At 38.1% G+C, this 20,835-nt stretch overlaps 1 protein-coding gene across 1 annotated transcript in view; it reads right to left on the reverse strand.

Moving 5' to 3' along the window:
* LOC126470270 (hemicentin-1-like) overlaps positions 1-20,835 on the reverse strand; it is an 808,493-nt gene that overhangs the window by 391,207 nt on the left and 396,451 nt on the right. Inside the window, exons 26-27 of the mRNA XM_050098010.1 lie at positions 19,361-19,511; positions 6,419-6,540 (exon numbers count right to left, since the gene is read on the reverse strand). Coding sequence (XP_049953967.1) covers positions 6,419-6,540; positions 19,361-19,511 — 273 coding nt within the window. The remainder of the gene's footprint in view (positions 1-6,418; positions 6,541-19,360; positions 19,512-20,835) is intronic.

Consider the following 20,835-nt stretch of genomic DNA (forward strand, 5'->3'; position numbering starts at 1 on the left):
CAGGCGTCTCGGAGTGAACAAAAAGCAATGTTCTTTGGACATGGAGGAGATACAAAGAGACAGGAACTGCTAATGACATGCCTCGCTCAGGTTGCCCAAGGGATACTACTGCAGTGGATGACAGCTATCTATGGGTTATGGCTTGGAGGAAACTTGCCAGCAGCACCACCATGTTGAATAATGCTTTTCGTGCAGCCACAGGATGTCATGTTATGACTCAAACTGTGTGCAACAGGCTGCATGACACGCACCTTCACTCCAAACATCTATGCCGAGGTCCATCTATGCAACCATGACACCATGCAGTGTGGTACAGATGGGCCCAACAACATGCTGAATGAAACGCTCAGAATTGGCATCACATTCTCTTCACACATGAGTGTTGCATATGCCTTCAACCAGACAATCATCGGAGATGTGTTTGGAGGCAACCCAGTCACTTTAAACGCCTTAGACACACTGTCCAGCGAGTGCAGCAAGGTGGAGGTTCCCTAAAGTTGTGGGTGGCCTTATGTAGGGCCAATGTATGCAGCTGGTGGTCATGGAAGGCTACTTCTTCCGTGTGTTTTTGCTTTTAGGAAGCTTTAATTGTCGAGTGCTATTAATAGTGTTCCATAGATTTCGTGTTTGTTTTGAATACAGTCAGAGAGAGTCCCTTTAGTCAACCATAGTGTCAGTAGTACTAGTGTTTGTTTTCAATACAGTCCAGAGACAGGTAGTGTTATTTTCATTGTTTTCTACAAGAAGTGGCTAGCAAACAGAGTTTAGTCAATAATCAGCCGACTTAGTGAATTAGCAGTCTAGTTAAAAGTTGATTAACTCTCTTCAGTAAATTGAATCCTTAGGATGGATAGGATGTGTGACTGCTGTGTACGGACGCAGGAGGAGCTGGCCACTGGTCGCGAACAGCTGAACGTGTTGATGGCCGCGGTCAGCCATCTTCAGACCACTGCCTCGGATTGTAGCGGCAGTGGGGAGTCTGGTGTGTCGCAAGGTACACCCCAGGTGCTACATGCTTCACCCGCTGTCCCTGCTGTCGAGACATCTTCGCGGGTATCGGGCGCGGTTGGGCCATCCTCTCCCCGAGGGAGTGGCGGGTTCAGCGGCATTCGCGGTGCACGAGGCGGAGGGTCAATGTGGAGGCTGGCCGTGTGGCATCGCCTGCTCTGTCTGTGAGTGGACATGTGGCTGCTCGTTCAGCAAGGCCCGAGGAGGCACATGGGGGGAGGGGTTTATTAGTTATTGGGAGCTCCATCGTTAGACAGGTGATGGAGCCCCTTAGGGAAATAGCGGAAAGGTCGGGGAAGAAGGCCAGCATTCACTCTGTCTGCTTGCTGGGGGGGTCTCATTTGAAATGTGGAGGAGGCCCTACCGGCGGCGATTGAGAGCACTGGGTGCACCCGACTGCAAATTGTTGCTCATGTCGGCACCAATGACTCCTGCCGTCTGGGTTCAGAGGTCATCCTCAGTTCGTACAGGTGGTTGGCGGAATTGGTGAAGGTGGAAAGCCTTGCTCGCGGGGTGGAATCAGAGCTAACTATTTGTAGTATCATTCCCAGAACCGATCGCGGTGCTCTGGTTTGGAGCCGAGTGGAAGGCTTAAACCAGAGGCTCAGACGATTGTGCGGAGATATGGGGTGCAAATTTCTCGACCTCCGCTATCGGGTGGAGAAATGTAGGGTCCCCCTGAATAGGTCAGGCGTGCACTACACACCAGAAGCGGCTAAAAGGGTAGCGCAGTATGTGTGGAGTGCACATGGGGGTTTTTTAGGTTAGAGAATTCCCTCCTTAGGCACGACAAGACGTCTCCTGAGACACGGCAAGGTAGGAGTAGGCAAAATGCAACGGGAATAACAGTATTAATGTGCTAATAGTAAATTGCAGGAGCATCTATAGAAAGGTCCCAGAACTGCTCTCATTAATAAATGGTCACAATGCCCATACAGTACTAGGGACCGAAAGTTGGCTGAAACCAGACGCAAACAGTAGTGAAATCCTAAATTCAGATTGGAATGTATACCACAGAGACAGGCTGGACAGTGAAGGGGGAGGCATGTTTATAGTGATAATAAGTGCAATAGTATTGAAGGGAATTGACGGAGATCCGAAATGTTAAATGATTTGGGTGATGGTCACAGTTAAAGCAGTATCAGACATGGTAATTGGATGTCTCTATAGGCCCCCGGGCTCAGCAGCTGTTGTGGCTGAGCACCTGAAGGATAATTTGGAAAATATTTCGAGTAGATTTCCCCACCATGTTATAGTCCTGGGTGGAGATTTTAATTTGCCGGATATAGACTGGGAGACTCAAACGTTCATAACGGGTGGCAGGAACAAAGAATCCAGTGAAATTTTTTAAAGTTCTTTATCTGAAAACTACCTTGAGCAGTTAAACAGAGAACCGACCCGTGGCGATAACATATTAGACCTTCTGGTGACAAACAGACCCGAACTATTTGAAACAGTTAATGCAGAACAGGGAATCAGCGATCATAAAGTGGTTACGGCATCGATGATTTCAGCCGTAAACAGAAATATTATAAAAGGTAGGAAGATTTTTCTGTTTAGAAAAAGTGACAAAAAGCAGATTACAGAGTACCTGATGGCTCAACACCAAAAGTTTTTCTCAAGTACAGATAGTGTTGTGGATCAGTGGACAAAGTTCAAAACCATCGTACAATATGTGTTAGATGAGTATGTGCCAAACAAGATCGTAAGAGATGGAAAAGAGCCACCGTGGTACAACAACCGAGTTAGAAAACTGCTGCGGAAGCAAAGGGAACTTCACAGCAAACATAAACATAGCCAAAGCCTTGCAGACAAATAAAAATTATGGGAAGTGAAATGTAGTGTGAGGAGGGCTATGCGAGAGGCGTTCAATGAATTCGAAAGTAAAGTTCTATGTACTGACTTGGCAGAAAATCTAAGAAATTTTGGTCTTATGTCAAAGCGGTAGGTGTATCAAAACAACATGTCCAGGCACTCAGTGACCAAAATGGTACTGAAACAGAGGATGACAGATTAAAGGCCGAAACACTAAATGTCTTTCTCGAAAGCTGTTTCACAGAGGAAGACTGCACTGTAGTCCCTTCTCTAGATTGTTGCACAGGTGACAAAATGGTAGATATCGAAATAGACGACACTGAAACAATTAAAATTGCTCAAAAGAGGAAAGGCCGCTGGACCTGATGGGATACCAGTTCGATTTTACACAGAGTACGTGAAGGAACTTGCCCCCTTGTTGCAGCGGTGTTCCGTAGGTCTCTAGAAGAGCGTAGCATTCCAAAGGATTGGAAAAGGGCACAGTTCATCCCCATTCTCAAGAAGGGACGTCGAACAGATGTGCAGAACTATAGACCTATATCTCTAACATCAATCAGTTGTAGAATTTTGGAACACGTATTATGTTTGAGTATAATGACTTTTCTGGAGACTAGAACTCTACTCTGTAGGAATCAGCATGGGTTTCGAAAAAGACGGTCGTGTGAAGCCCAGCTTGCGCTATTCGTCCACAAGACTCAGAGGGCCATAGACACGGGTTCACAGGTAGATGCCGTGTTTCTTGACTTCCGCAAGGTGTTCAACACAGTTTCCCACAGTCGTTTAATGAACAAAGTAAGAGCATACGGACTATCACACCAATTGTGTGATTGGATTGAGGAGTTCCTAGATAACAGAACGCAGCATGTCATTCTCAATGGAGAGCAGTCTTCCGAAGTAAGGGGAGTGTCATAGGACCATTGCTATTCACAATATACATAAATGACGTGGTGGGTGACATTGGAAGTTCACTGAGGCTTTTTGCAGATGATGCTGTGGTGTATCAAGAGGTTGTAACAATGGAAAATTGTACTGAAATGCAGGAGGATCTGCAGCGAATGGATGCATGGTGCAGGGAATGGCAATTGATTCTCAATGTAGACAAGTGTAATGTGCTGCAAATACATAGAAAGATAGATCCCTTATCATTTAGCTAAAAACAGCAGGTCAGCAACTGGAAGCAGTTAATTCCATAAATTATCTGGGAGTATGCATTAGGAGTGATTTAAACGGAATGATCATATAAAGTTGATCGTCGGTAAAGCAGATGCCAGACTGAGATTCATTGGAAGAATCCTAAGAAAATGCAATCCGAAAACAAAGGAAGTAGGTTCCAGTATGCTTGTTCGCCCACTGCTTGAATACTGCTCAGCAGTGTGGGATCTGTACCAGATAGGGTTGATGGAAGAGATAGAGAAGATCCAACGGAGAGCAGCGCGCTTTGTTACAGGATCATTTAGTAATCGCGAAAGCGTTACGGAGATGATAGATAAACTCCAGTGGAAGACTCTGCAGGAGAGACGCTCAGTAGCTTGGTATGGGCTTTTGTTAAAGTTTCGAGAACATACCTTCACCGAAGAGTCAAGGAGTACATTGCTCCCTCCTACGTACCGACAATCCTTCTTTCCATGAACAATACGAGACTGGAATAGAAGGGAGAACCGATAGAGGTACTCAGGGTACCCTCCGCCACACACCGTCAGGTGGCTTGCGGAGTATGGATGTAGATGTAGATGTAGATGTAGATGTAGATGTATCGACTGTACGATACGTAAATGCCATCGTTTGACCGATAGTGCAACCATATCGGCAAGGCATTCAACTTCATGGACGACAATTGATGCCCCCATCACGCAAATCTTGTGAATGACTTCCTTCAGGATAACGACATCGCTAGCCTAGAGTGGCCAGCATGTTCTCCAGACATGAAGCCTATCGAACATGCCTGAGATAGATTGAAAAAGGCTGTTTATGGAGGACATGACCCACCAGCCACTCTGAGGGATCTACACTGAATCGCCATTGAGGAGTGGGACAGTGCCGTGATGAACTTGTGGACAGTATGCCACAATGAATACAGGCATGCACTAATTCAATATGATATGCTACTGGCTATTAGAGGTACCAGTGTGGACCAACACCTCTGAAGATCTCACTGTATGATGGTACAACATGCAATGTGTAATTTTCATGAGCAATAAAAAGGGCAGAAATGATATTTACATTGATCTCTATTCCAATTTTCTGTACAGGTTCCAGAACTCTCGGAAGTGAGGTGATGCAAAACGTTTTTTGAAGTGTGTAGAATGTGTGTATCTGGCATCTTTTGCAACCTTACCAAACCCTTCAACACTGCAAACCATGAGGGCTTCTTCAAAAAGTGACTAGCAATGGTTTTCAAGGAACTTCTCTTAGCTGGATGTCATCATACTTGGCAAACAGAAAACAAAGAGTACCTGTTAACAACAGTGACAAGAAATACCTTTCTGACAGTAAACACATACAATTATGTGTCACCTAAGGCTCAATATCAGGGCCACTACTATTTTTGTATTACATCAATGATATGCCATGCCAGGCTGAGTCAAATACCATTCTTCTGCAGTTGATTCAACAGCAATCATACTGAGCTGACACTTGGGGAAGTTGAGGCAAGGGTAAAATATAATAATTTGAAATTAAATGTTGCTAAAACAGAAACTGTTCATTTCACCATGAAACAGTCAACAAGACGTATATATGAAATTAGCTATATTGACAAAAAAAAATTGGACACTGCACACTACGTCAAATTCCTTGGTGTATTAATAAATAAAAATATGTTGTGGAGCAGTCATGTATACAGCATCCTTAGCCAACTGAATCTTGTGTATTTTGTGAATGTCTTACATAGAATTACTGATATGGCAGTTAAAAAAAACTGTATATTGTGCATATTTTGTTTCAGTAGTTAAGTGTAGCGTCATTTTCTGGGGGTCTGAGAAATCTCATCTGCTCAAAACCTTTAGACTACAAAAAAAGATCATCTGAGCAATGGTAGGAGCTACAAAGAATGAAGACTGCAAACTTTTATTTGAAAAACTAGATTTAATGTCCATTCCGAGCATGTATGTATATGAGATTCTCATTTTCACAAAGAGAAACGCACAACTTTTTGAGGACAATTGCTTCCTGCATCAGTATGACACTACACATAGTGCAAGTTATGCACTACCTGCCCACAGACTCAAATTATATGAAAAACCTCCACACTAAATTGGCATGAAACTTGTAAATAAAATCCATAAGGGGAAAAGTGACGCAGATCTGAAGGAGACATGGGAAAATATTTAAAAGGAAATGCTACTATTGTGTGGAAGATTTCTTGAATGATAATCATGTAATATAGTATCTCTCTAAAATGTAACACCATATAGATTATAACCATAGATTTAAAAAAAATGATTACTATGTAAAGTAGTACATATGTATTGTCACCTTAGATTAGTTTATTAGTCTGTATGTTAGTCTTAAAATTGCCAAGTGACCTATGTCACAATCTTTGATTGTATGAGGCATGTTATGTGATAAAAATTTGATTTGATTTGATTTGACTTACCATGCACTATAACATAAAAGAGTTTTTCTGTAATACCAGCATCATTCTCTGCATCACATGCATAAATTCCAGCAGAGTCTAAATCAGCTTGATGTATGTGCAAGTTACCATCACGAGATATACTGTAGTGAATAAGAAAAAAAGGTAATTACTTTTCAAGAAACATTATGTCATACACATAAATGAATATATTAGTGTCTAAGGTCCCATAAGAAAAAGGCCTACACAAAATAGAATGACTCACAATAAGTGGAAGTTGTAAGGAAGAGTACTGTATTAACTATGTGTCAACTTGAAGGTTATTCATGAGAAGCCAGCCACTATGGCCCAGCGGTTCTAGGCACTTCAGTCCAGAACCATGCTGCTTCCGTGGTCACAGGTTCGAATCCTGCATTGGGCAGTATGTGATTTACTTACATTAGTTAGGTTTAAATTGTTCTAAGTCCAGGGGACTGATGACCTCAGCTGTTAAGTCCCATAGTGCTTAGAGCCATTTTTTTTTTTTTTTTTGTACATGAGAAACATTGGACTTTAAAATTCTGTTGATATTCTTGTAATTAGAAAAGGAGGACTAGCTAAGTTGGACAATTAATTCAGCCATGGCCTTACTGCTGTGGGAACCATCTTAGAATATGCAGTAGTTTGTGTAAGCTATGACAAACGCAAATCACGATTGCTTAATGGCAGTTTGAAACACACATCTCTGAAAACATGTCTTAAATGTCTTGATAATTATTTCATATCACTCATGAAGGCCTTTGTGATCATTAAGATACCACTGTCCAGAGATTCATAATCTTGTTGTGCTTCAATGGGATTTTTAAAAGTTGCAGCTGCCATCTGTTACTCTGTTACTGGTCTGCAGAGACAGGTCAAGGATATAGAATCAGTGCATAGTGGGAATATCCGTGTTACTGATAAGTCACATATATGTACAGTATTTAATCATCACTTTCTGAATATAACAGGGGCACTAAATAGAAACCTAGTCCCAACAGGGAATCATATAGCGCTCGTAGAAAAAAGTGTTCTGAGACTGTTACCTGAAATGCTCATCCATGATACTGGCAAGAGGGAGATTGAGTTAATAATTAAATCACTAAAGCCCAAGAACTCTCATGGATATGACGGGGTATCTAGCAGAATACTGAAGTATTGTTCTATGTATGTTAGCCCAGTACTTAGCCATATCTATAACTTTTCCTTTAGGAGTGGTCGGTTTCCTGACCAATTAAAGTACTCAGTAGTGAAGCCACTTTATAAAAAGGGAGACAGGGATAATGCTGACAATTATAGACCTATTTCTATGCCATCAGTGTTTGCTAAAGCTATCGAGAAGTTTGTATATACAAGGTTACTGGAGCATTTAAATTCACATAATTTGCTGTCAAATGTACAGTTTTGTTTTAGAAGTGGTTTAACAACTGAAAATGCTACATTCTCTTTCCTCTGTGAGGTTTTGGACAGATTAAATAAAAGGTTGTGAATGCTAGGTGTTTTCTTTGATTTAAAGAAGGCTTTTGACTGTGTTGACCACAAAATATTACTGCAGAAGTTGGACCATTATGGAGTAAGGGGAGTAGCTTACAATTGGTTCGGCTCTTACTTTAAGAACAGAAAGCAGAAGGTCATTCTCCGCAATATTGAGAGTGGTAGTCATGTTCAGTCCCAATGGGGCACTGTTAAGTGGGGCGTTCCCCAAGGGTCGGTGCTGGGGCCACTGCTGTTTCTTATTTATATAAATGATATGCCTTCTAGTATTACAGGTGATTCAAAAATATTTCTGTTTGCTGATGACACCAGCTTGGTAGTGAAGGATCTTGTGTGTAATATTGAAACGTTATCCAATAATGTAGTTCATTAAATAAGTTCATGGCTTGTGGAAAATAATTTGATGCTAAATCACAGTAAGACTCAGTTTTTACAGTTTCTAACTCACAATTCAACAAGAACTGATATTTTGATCAGACAGAATGGGCATATTATAAGTGAGACGGAACAGTTCAAGTTCCTAGGCGTTCGGATAGATAGTAAGCTGTTGTGGAAAGCCGATGTTCAGGATCTTGTTCAGAAACTAAATGTTGCTTTATTTACCATTAGAACAGTATCTGAAATAAGTCACGGTTCAACACAAAAAGTAGTCTACTTCGCATATTTTCATACGCTTATGTCATATGGTATAATTTTTTGGGGTAATTCTTCTGATTCAGAAAGGGTATTTTTGGCTCAAACACGGGCTGTTCGAGCTATGTGTGGTGTAAGTTTGACAACCTCTTGTCGACCCCTATTCAATAGTCTGGGAATTTTGACATTGCCCTCACAGTATATATTTTCTTTAATGCCGTTTGTTGTTAGCAATATTAGCTTATTCCCAAGAGTTAGCAGCTTTCACTCAGTTAATACTAGCAGAAATCAAATCTGCATGTGGAATGCACTTCCTTGACTCTTGTGCAGAAAGGAGTGCACTATTCTGCTGCATCCATTTTCAAGAAGCTACCACAAGAACTCAAAAATCTTAGCAGTAGCCCAAACTCTTTTAAGTCTAAACTGAAGAGTTTCCTCTTGGCTCACTCCTTCTATTCTGTCGAGGAGCTCCTGGAAGAGCTGAAAAATTAAGCAAATTCCAGTGTTACATTGTTGATTTTCTTTATTTAAACTTACGAATTGTCGCCTGAATATGTTTCTTGTATTTCATTTTATCTGTTTCTACTATCGTGTTATAATTTCATGTATTGACTCGTTCCATGACCATGGAGACTTCTCCTTCATTTGGTCCCATGGAACAATAAATAAATAAATAAAATAAATAGACACCTGGTGTCCAAAAAATGTGGTTGCAAGTCCCTCACAGTGTCACTAAGATGCACATTTCTATTTGTACCTTGAAAAGGAGAAAATAATGTCAAAATAATCTTATCAGCTTATCTGAAGTGCTGTGACACATATCAGTCCCCAAAAAAGGTTAAATAAAATAGTTCATCGTGTAACGAATGTTCGAAACACATCATCAAAGGCATATTTTGTGTGAAATGTAACTAATGGCTTCACGAAAAATGTGCGAAAGTGAATTTAAAACTCATAAAAGACTATTTTCCATGGTCATGTCTACATTGTTTATGTACTGAGATGGCTGAAACCCTAAGTACTGTGAACATAAAAGAAGAAATTATTAAACTGCTTCAAAGTGACATTGAAGTGCGGAAAGCAGAAATTTTAGCACTGAAACAAGAAAATTCTGAACTAGTTACTGAAAGAAAATCCTGTGTGTGTAGAAGCCAACCCATTACTGAACAAAGTGGCAAAAATCCGCTTATGTGTAATATGGCGAATAATACCACAGAGAACTCCGTCAGGGAAACAAGTGATAAGTATAAATGGAAAACGGTTCCCTATAATAAGAAGGACAAATGTAAAAGTGCAATGAACAAAGAAGATGACAAAAATGATTTTCTGTTTATAGGTGATGCTATATTAAAAATTTTATTGTCCCGGACTGTAAGATTGATGTTCAACCTGGAATTCGATCGCATCAACTCAACAAACATTTTAAGAATGTATTGTGCATGAAAACAAACACTGCGAAACTGGTAACAAAACTTTAAGTACTGACGATTACAGAGGTGTCTTAATCCATGTTGGAACAAACTCCATCTGCAGTAACAGTGAGGAAGAAATCATGAATGAAACACGAAATCTGATTAGATCGGCGAAAACTGTATACCCAACATCCAGGCTCATAATTAGTGGAATTATTCACTGAAGATCGGTAAGTGATCCTGACATCAACAGGATAAATACCGGCATTAGGGAACAGTCTAACAGACTTGGTGCAGTATTCATTGACCCAAACAAGTTCTTAAATGTTAAGTGTCTGGGAAAAGATGGCCTGCACTTGAATAGATTAGGCTCTGTGAACCTTAGTAAAATGTTCATAGATGCGTGTAAAATCCCAATGAGCAAGGGAAACTAATTCATTCTGAAAGGGGTGGTAAAAGAAAAGACTCAAACTGAAAATAAAGAGTTTACATACCCAACAAAGGATGCACGTGAAATAACCAAAAACAAAAGTGATCTATTGATGCACTGGAATATAAATGGCTTAGGGGCAGAATTACCAAATTGTAAATGCTCAAAAATCGATGAACTAAAAATTCTGCTTTCAGAATCTGTATATATTAAAATAATCTGCCTAAATGAACAATGGTTAACAGAAGAGTGTATAAAAGTATTAAACATTATTATTTTTAAGGTAGCTTCTAGCTTTTGTAGAATAAGCAAATCTCATGGAGGCTCCTTCATTCTTGTCAATTCTTCTGTAAGTTATAAAATAAGAGACAGTTTTAAGTATTTAAATGAAGAGAGCATGTTGGAAAGTTGCTCTGTAGAACTAAGTGATCTGAACACACTGGTTATAGCAATCTACAGAATTCCTGGATGTGTGGTAACAAAAGGGTTCTTAGCCAAATTCCAATGCCTCCTAGAAAATCTCCAGAAAGAAAGTAAGAAAAAAGTTGTTATAGCAGCATACATCATCTTAAATGTCTTAATTGCAAGTGATGATACCGCAAAATTTCATGACTTAATTCAGAAATCTAGTTTCGAGCTAAACTTTTCTGAAGGCACTATGGAAAACAGTAGATCAGTGACCTGCATTGATAATATTATTACCAACGACAAATTTGACAATGGAAATAAGCACAAATACTGCTTAGACTTGGGTATTTCAGATCACTCAGTTCTGTTTATTGAGCTCCCAAAAGCAAATAGCCTAAAGCCTCCAGAAGTGTATATAAAAAGGGATCACAGTAAAAGTAAAATTTATTTATTCTGCAGTAAACTAAGTATAATGAGCTGGCCTGTAGACCACAATAGTTCAAGTTCAATAAACTATGACAAATTCTTAAATCGTTTCCTAGAGGCATTTAATGAATCATTTCCTTGCAGCTCTAAGCAAAAGAAAGTAAATGGTAAACTCAAATAGATTACAACAGGAATAAAAATTTCTAGTGCCAGGAAGAGAGAGCTCCACAATGAGTTAAAATCAAACAGAAATCTGTATTTTCTTACTTATGTCAAACAGTATAAAGCTGTATTTAGGAAAGTTGTAGTGGCAGCTAAAAAAATGGCAAATAATAAATTCATATGAGAACACAGAAATAAGACAAAAACAGTTTGGTCAGTTGTTCACTCTGAATTAGGAGCCAAAGTTAAGATTCATGTGATTTTGAAAATTAAACATGAAAATGAAATTATAGTAAACCTTGTTCAGATGTCAAGTTGTTTCAATGAATTCTTCCTAAATGTAGTAAGATCAGATGTGGATATGACATTCTATCAAGGCATCACAAATTTGGAAAACAGCCAGAACCCATCTTTTAAACAATTTGAAAAAATCACCCAAAGGGATGTGGAAAAGGAAATATTGTCTCTAAAAAACAAAACCTCACATGGGTGGGATGAAATAACCACATCTGTAATCAAGTGTGTGTGCGATATTATTTCTCAACCACTGTCAATTATTATAAATCAATCTTTTGAACAGGGATGCTTCCAAAATTTAATGAAATATGCTGAGATCAAACCTCTATTCAAAAAAGGATTGACAGAAGATATGGGGAATTTCCACCCTATCTCTCTTTTGCTGGTCTTCTCTACAAGTGTTTGAAAAGATTGCAGCAAAACAAATTAGTAAATTTCTTACAGTAAATGATATAATTTTTAAAAACCAGTTTGGACTCCAACAGGGTAAAAGCACTATGAATGCTATAAATGTGTTTAGAAAAAAATAAATAAATAAAATAAAATAAAATAAAAAAATTCTCCACCTTAGATAATCGTAGAGAGGTCACAGGAATATTCTGTGATCTAACTAAAGCTTTCCATTCAGTGAACCATGCATTACTACTCCACAAATTACAGATGTATGGAATCGGGGACACTGCTTTAAAATGGTTTAGCTCTTACCTGTCTGATAGGAAACAAAGAGAAATTTTAACTTGAAATGGAACCAATTATTCCTCAGAATGGAAAGCAGTTCAACAAGGAGTCCCTCAAGGTTCGATATTGGGCTCCTATCTGTTTCTTTTTCACGTAAATGACCTATCACTTGCTATTGATGTTCATTCAGTCTTATTTGCTGATGATACATCAGTCCTAATTGAAAATGAGGTATATGAAAGTATTCCAGAAAAAGCTAAAAATACTTTAGAAAAATTTGAATCTTCATTCCATCAAAATGGACTAAAACTAAAAGTAACTAAAACCAAAATGATGCAATTAGAAGCTAAATCAGTAGAAAGGTCTGAAATAAAGATTACGTGCAATGATAGGGATATCACAGAAGCAAATCATGTGAAGTTTTTAGGCCTAAATCATAAAAATTTAAATTGGAAGGTACACAAAGATTACTTATCAAATAAACTGAACAGCTTGGCATTTGCAATGTGCATGTTGTCAGGTGCCACAAACATGGATACCAGAAAGATAGTTTATCACTGCTACTTTGAGTCAGTTATTTGTTATGGCATAATCTTATAAGGAAATTCAACAAATGTCACTAGCCTCCTAGTATTACAAAAGAAAGTAATTAGAAACATGTGTGTTGCAAAAAAAATGGGAATCCTGTTGACCACTGTTAAAAAATTTAAAAATACTATCTACCCCCTCATTTTACATATATGAGGTGGTGGTGCTCTTATATAAAAATCAACATACACTGGACACTTTCCATTTTGACAACAATTACAGCACCCACCACAGAGATAATTTCAAACTTCCAACAGATTGTTTTCAACTTTATGCCCAATTGCCAGAGTATATGGGGTTAAAATTTTCAATAAAATAAAAGGCAGTAATATATTTGGGATGGAGCTTGGTTCACTGAAAATATTGCTCTTTACTCTTCTGGTGGAAAAGTGTTATTACTCTGTCGAAGAATGCATTGAGGACAGCTTCACAGACTGAACACAGGGATTTTATTACATGTATTATTGTATGTACTTGTGTAGCTGTAACTCAGAAATGTAAAATATAATGTAAACTTTTGTACTTCTCTTAAAAAAGAGAAAAAAGTTTCTTTTTGTAAACCTTGACATGTCTCCAGTACATCAAATCGAATGATTTGAAAATTGTACATAATGAGATGAATAAATCACATATCACATAATAAATGAAAATAACACCATAAGTTTTACCAAAACTAGGAAAATGACCCAATCTTTTGAAGTTAAAATAGTCCCAGTATGAATAAGATCCACAACAGAAATCATTGTGATTACGTTGCTATTGTGAATTTTATGGTTCCTACCACTAAACTACATCATGTGTTCCATGCCACATTCCCCTTCTTGTCTGTGAACACTGACTAGTTTTCTAAATGACAAATGGCTATTCAAAGAATCACTACTTAATAAAGACAACAATATGTTGTCACCATGTTTTGAGTTGGTAATGTTCTAGTCCAACTGGCAAGTCAAAATATAAACATTATCTGCTTTGCTGTGTAGGATTTGACACTAATACTAATGATACTTAAGGCACAGCATAACATCTGCCTTTGATCTATACCAAAACACATGCACAAAGACAGCAGTCAACTTTTGCGCTTGTAGTCACTGTTGTAACACAAAACAATGAGAAGTCTAATAAAAAATGTTAGCTGTTGCTGTACTCCTGAACTTGAAGAATTACAGTTTAGCATCATGTCTGGGTATTATACTGGATGGACAATGGGCATGATTTGAAAAAGTTCTAGAAAAGAAGTACAATATGAATGTAGGAAGATTCCACTGCAAGCTCAGTTTTTAGAGTGTAGACTCCATCAGTATCCAAATGCCTGCTCACAACTGAATGGAATACCCATGAGATGCCTGTGTGAGACATTCTCTGGTATTGCTGCTTACAGGGATACCACATGAAACTGACACTGGAAGTGACGGAGAACTTTCTGAATTTGAAGAGGGTGGTCAGGTGCTGTTTGATGATAATGTACTTTAGGGTCTTCCTTACAAGCTTGTAAGACAACCAGTAAAACAACTACTCATAAATTTATGGACATTCTCTGTGTTGTAAAGGCTAGCCAAGATTATTTCCCTTCTTGAGTTGGGAAAGTCTCCAGTAAGACAGATTTTATTCAAACAAGGCAGGAGGCATTCTTCCTGTTTGTACTGTAGCTCTTACAACATACTGTAATGCATATGGTTGTTTCCAGAGTCAGTCTCACAAATTTAAGGCAATACTCAATCCTGATTGCACATGAAGCATTCATCACTGCTGATAATTTAGCAATAGAAAGATTATCGCTGGCTCATGAGAGTTTTGGCTGTGCCAACTGCTACTCTTCATCAACATTAACTGCGTACAAAAGCTAGACTGTGTGTAATTCAGTGGTGTGGCAATGATATACCCTGGGGTGAGGATGTAGCAACATTACAGATATGGCTATCCAGCAGAACAACTATTTTTAACCACACATACGCAAAAATCTGAAGACATACCTAACTACACAGATTATAATATTAACTGTCATGAAATAATGTTGATAGTCATCAAGACACCGCAAACTTTAAAGGTGCATACAAGTCACTCACACAATTTATCAATATTCAGAAAAACAGAAACATTTTGAAAGTGTCATTCAGAACTCAAATAATATCTCCAAAACATCTAGGTCAATAGTAAATAGAGAAATAGGTAAATCTGGGAACCATACAACTGAAAATCACTTGCTGATAAATGGCACAATAGAAACTGATCAGAATAAGATAGCAGATCTATTTAACGATTACTTTGCTTCTGTTGGCTCCAGCATCAACAATCAGCTTAGAAATCATAAATACAAATTCAGAGGAACACCAGTGTCAGGAAGTATATTTTTGAGGCCAACAAGTAAAGAAGAAATAATTATAATTGTGAGTAGCTTAAAGAATTCCCATGCAGCAGGATATGATGGTCTTAGTCTGGACACTCTTAAGAAATGCATACATAAAATTGCATCACCTTTATCAACTGTTATCAATTCTCATATGGAAGATGGTCTATTTCCTGACATGGAAAAAGTGCTACAAGCAACCCAACATGGTTTTACAAAAGGCTAAACAACATCAACTGCCATATGAAATCTAGTGTATACAATATTAATGAAATTAGATGAGAAAGAAAGGTTACCTATTTTATTCCTAGATCTGTCACAACCATCTGGCACAGTATCTTGTGGGCTGCTACTTGATGAACTGGAAACTTATGGTATCAGAGGAATAGCTAAAAGTCTATTACAATCATGTCTACAAGACAGACATTAGGTTAAACAAGTCACACACAAAGTGGATAATATTATTAAGAAGCTCAAGTCCAGTTATATTAAAATGTGATGTGCTGCAAGGGTCAGTTTTGGGGCCTTTATTGCTCATTATTATATATTAACTGTCTACACACAGTGCACAATATCAAGATATTTAATTAAGCAGATGACATGACAGTTATTAACTAGGGACCCAGTGAGAATGATCTGGCCCTGAATTGTTCTGGTGTCTTATTTGGCTGGAGAACTACTTCCAAGATTATTGTTTAAGGTTAAACCTTAGTAAAACAATTCCAATTGACTTTCATACACATTACGAACTTGATGCAGTCCAGTGGAACATAGTGTCTGATGATGGTATAGAAATAAAACTGGATGATACAACTGCCTTTTTTGACATAATGTTAGACAGACAACTCTCCTGTGAATATCACATTGATCTTTATGCCAAAAAATTATGGAAATCAATTTACACAATGAAGAAATGTCACAAATTCTGAATTACGAGGAAATAACTATGCTATACTATGCTTTAGTGTATCCTCAGCTCACATACGGAATCGAAGTATGGGCACGTAATATGCATATAATTATGGCATTCATCCTTTCTTAAAAAAAAAAAAAAGGCAGTAAAAGATTCTGCGCAAGCTTAGTTATAATAAATCTTGCAAAGATATGCTCAAAAATAACTAACACTGCCATTAATATACTTTTATAAATATGTTCAATTAATTTTAATATACAAGCAGTACATTAGTCTAAATCAAGATGTACACATTCATAACACTAGGGTAACTGTGATTATCAACTAGAAAGTCATAGAACAAAGACTGCAGACAACAGCCCCTATTACAAGGGGGTCAGATTTTATAACACTTAAAAATGAATTAAAGTGGAAGCTACTTTGAAACAGCCTTGAAGGAGTTTCTTACCAATAAATGCCTTTATAGTATTAAGAAATACTTTCACAGGAGTAGAATACTTTCATTTGTACCAATATTACTCTATCATTTATAAGTACCAGTAATAAAGAGAGTGGATTGTTATTGTTTGTAATTGTTGTCAGAAAGTTATGACAGGAAGTTTAAAATATGTCATCAATTCAAAAGGAATGTTGCATATGTCTAACAAAAAAAAGAAAGACCTTAACTCTGCCTGAACAGATCATGAAGGCCCACTGGAACTGATCAGCCACCATGTCATCCTTAGCCCAAGGCATCACTGTATTTGAATATGGAGGGGCATGTGGTCAGCACACTGCTCTCCTGGCCATATGTCAGTTTACGAGACTGGAACCACTACTTCTCAATTGAGTAGCTCCTTAGTTCACCCCACAATGGCTGAGTACAACCTGCTTGCCAACAGTGTTCAGCAGACTGTATGGTTACTCATCCTAGTGGTAGTCCAAAGAATAAATAATTGTAATTCATCCATGAAAGAAGTGGCTTACAAATAATGGGACCCATACCCAGTTGGATTAAACAAGAGACAGAAAAGATCCAATGAAGACTGACAAATTTTGCCACATGATCATTTTGTCAGTACAAGAGTGTTATAAGAGTACATCCCAAGATGATATAGGCAACATATTACTTCCTCCCATATAGTTCTTTGAAAATGCCCACAATGGAAAAAATAGAGCTAATACAGAGGTTTACTGACAATCACTCTTCCCACACACCATTTGTATGTGGAACAGAAAGGGAGGAAAAGGTAGTGGTACAAGAAGTACCCTCTACTGCATACCCTATGGTGGTTTGTGGAGTGTAGATGTAGATCCCTGACTATACAACTGCCACACAGAAGTTGCAGACAAAACTTGCAGCTGGATTCAAGCCATATACATACCTTCTGATAGTGATCTGCAGATGTGCTAATTATAATTGAGCTTAAGGTTACTGTGGAATGACTGTATGTTAAAGGAATGTTCCTTTACCAATATGACACTATTCAAAAGTAATGGGGTAGTGAGAGCTGCAGACAGATAAACAGAAGCATATGATCAGACAGTACGTTCCTGTACCATTTGCCATAGCGACACAATTACAGCAATACCAGGGACCCCTTTCACCCTATGTAAACATTCCACACAAGAGCGCACCATTAATAGTGCTCTGATGGTGGTTTTCAATACCCTCATACCCAGTCTCTGGCTTGTACCAACATATATCGAGGCATCCTTTTGCCACACTTTGACTGTCCAGAGACAGTCTGTTTGTCATGAGAAGACTGGTGAGTATAGGTACAAGAGTGGGCTGTAATTTTTATGCCCCATAGCAAGGAGATAATACTGGATGCTATGGCTGCCAACCAGTTATTATATTCTAATATGTAATAGACAAGAGGCTTATTGCACTGTGGTCCATCTTTCAATTGTAAAAATCTGTGACAGACTAACAAGACCATTCATCTAGATTAATTAATGAAAAACTGCTCCATTTGTTATATGTAACTTTATTTTGTTCGCCATAAATTTTGGCCCTTATAGTATTCATATTGTCTAGATGTGATTGTCCATGGAAGTTCTGGATATGGCAGTTATCCTCAAATCAAGTGTTCACAGCACACTCTTGACATGGTAGCATGAGAAATGACCAGTGCAAGCATGACCTTGGAAATTGATTTCCGAAGGCCAGTCACTTATGATGTGGCTGCAATCAAATGCAGTGACACGGCACATTTTACCATTCTGAAATAAATTGTGGTTGCTGACAGCTAGTGCAAATTCTGATGGTACGAGTATCTCACAAGTGTGAAAGTATGAATGAACATTACACACTAAATTATTTCATCCTTTGTAGTAACACAACCCTTGTTTCTCATTCAATTGCTCATGAGTTTATTTTAATTTTTCATGGTATGAATGAAAGACTACTTATTTGTCAGAAATTGCTACAAGCTGCTGCTCAACTGTTTTGACGTAGGCCCGAATTTTTTTTTTTTTTTTTTTTTTGAGGAAGATTTACTGAAAGGCTACAATTTTTCTTCAAATTTCAATTGTTGACTGGTTTTGGGCACTTATCTCTCCATTCTCAGTGCTGCATATCAGATTAATTTTGTATCACAAGACCACTGGTATAAATTTCTGGGAAAAAAAGGACGGAGAAGAAAAGAAAGAAAGAAAACACTCCATGCTGTGGTCAGTGCTCAACCATGATGTAGTTACAGTCACATCATAGCTAAGTACCTCTCTCTCTCTCTCTCTCTCTCTCTCTCTCTCTCTCTCTCTCTGTCTGTCTCTGCATTTGTTGCTCCCCTCCCCCCATGAAATTCACAGTGGTTGCTCTTATATAGATCATATTAAGTCAATGGGGCATATCATACAGTACTGACACAGAAATAAGTTTCCAAAACTGGTAAGTGAATAAAGCTCAAGGGAGAACTATAGCTGTTAAGTCAATCTTCTTCCCCTAGAAAGTGGCTTATATAGTTGTGGAATCAATCCAAGCAACTACTATTGGAAATGCATCAAGATAAATGTCACATATTGTGCTCAGAAGAAAACATTTCCCTGCATTCAACTTTAATTCATAGTAATAAATGAGAAGCATAATAAAATATCAGTCTGCAAGTATGATGCTATACTGAATAACATATTTAACTTAAAGAGTTTCAAAAATGAAGAAATGACTGGAGAGTATTACCTTAGATTTGTGGTGTTGTAAATGAGATCCTCATTTTTTCTCCAAATAACAGTTGGCTCTGGTGATCCTGTTACATGGCAGTTTAGAATTATTACTTGGCCCAGGGATGAATGAATGAGTTCTTCAGAAGGTGGATGGATCTTTGGAGGCACTGAAATCATAAGCACTGAGATAAGTAAAATGATATAGAGACACAATGAATGAAAAATATTCTCAGCTAGTGTCTTGTTAACTCTTCTAATTTCCTGCTTCAATTTTAAAACTGCAAATATAAAACACAGTTTCAAGATTATTTCCACAAAACATGCATATACTAATGGAATGTTAATATTAGACATAGTGACACAAATATCTGCAATGCACAATTTACCTTACTTAATTGGCAAAAGATATAAACTTTACTGTAATCTAGATCTTTCAAGTTACCAGTGCACATGATATAGAAAAAACTAAGCAAAACCAGGTTTGAATCTTCTTGGCAGATTATAAATCCTGGATCAGGACTCAAACCTGCAACCTTTGCATTTCATGGGAAAATCTTCTGGTGACTGAGCTATCTAGGCATGATGCATGAGCCTCCCTCACAGCTTCATATCCACTAGTATCTCTCTCCTACCTTCAAAACTTAAGTGAAGTGCACCTGCATACCTTGCAACAGCAGAGAGATAATGCTAGAAGTGAAGCTGTGGGAACCAGTTTTGAGATGTGCTTGCACAGCTCAGTGGGCAGACCATTTGCCTACAAAAGGGAAAAGGTTCCAAATCTCAATCCCAGTCTGACAGACTGTTTTCATCCCCAGAAGTATCAAATCATCACACACCGCTGGCTCCCTGCAATTAAATGAGTGCTCTAGACAGTTGTATAAAAACAGTTACGTTCACTATCTGTTTAAATAAAAATCCAGCAGTTCGTAGCAGTAGAAATTAGTAATAATTAGTTTGCTTAACATCTACAATAGCTCCTTTGCAGCCAAAAGAACAATGCATAGGATTCTCACTTTTGGCAATCAGTGAGTTTCTTCACAGTCAGCAAGATGATGTCATGTTGTCAGCCACAACAACATGTGTTACACTAATTCATTATTCAGCCCGTGTCAAAGCTGCTATGTGCCTACTGTCTGTCTGTCTGTCTCTCTCTCTCTCTCTCTTTTTCTCACACTCTCACACACACAGAGTCTCCATATGTGTTTATTGTGATTATTGTTATAAATTGTGTTCTGCATGATCAGCCTCTTTAACCGTATCTCTCTCTCTCTCCCTCTCTCTCTTTCTCTTTCTCACACACACAGTGTCTCCATATGTGTTTATTGTGGTCATTGTTATAAATTGTGTTCTGCATGATCAGACTTCTTAATTTGTTGAAGTTGAAGTACTGAGGTTGTTCTTAGGCAGTGGGGTTCAGATATTTTCTTCTTTCATTAATTAGTTGTATTATTTAGAATCCAGTAAGGTGAAGACTGCAGATTCTTTTTCAAA

This window comes from Schistocerca serialis, chromosome 3 (genome assembly GCF_023864345.2).
Source record: "Schistocerca serialis cubense isolate TAMUIC-IGC-003099 chromosome 3, iqSchSeri2.2, whole genome shotgun sequence".
NCBI classification, from domain to species: Eukaryota; Metazoa; Arthropoda; class Insecta; order Orthoptera; family Acrididae; genus Schistocerca; species Schistocerca serialis.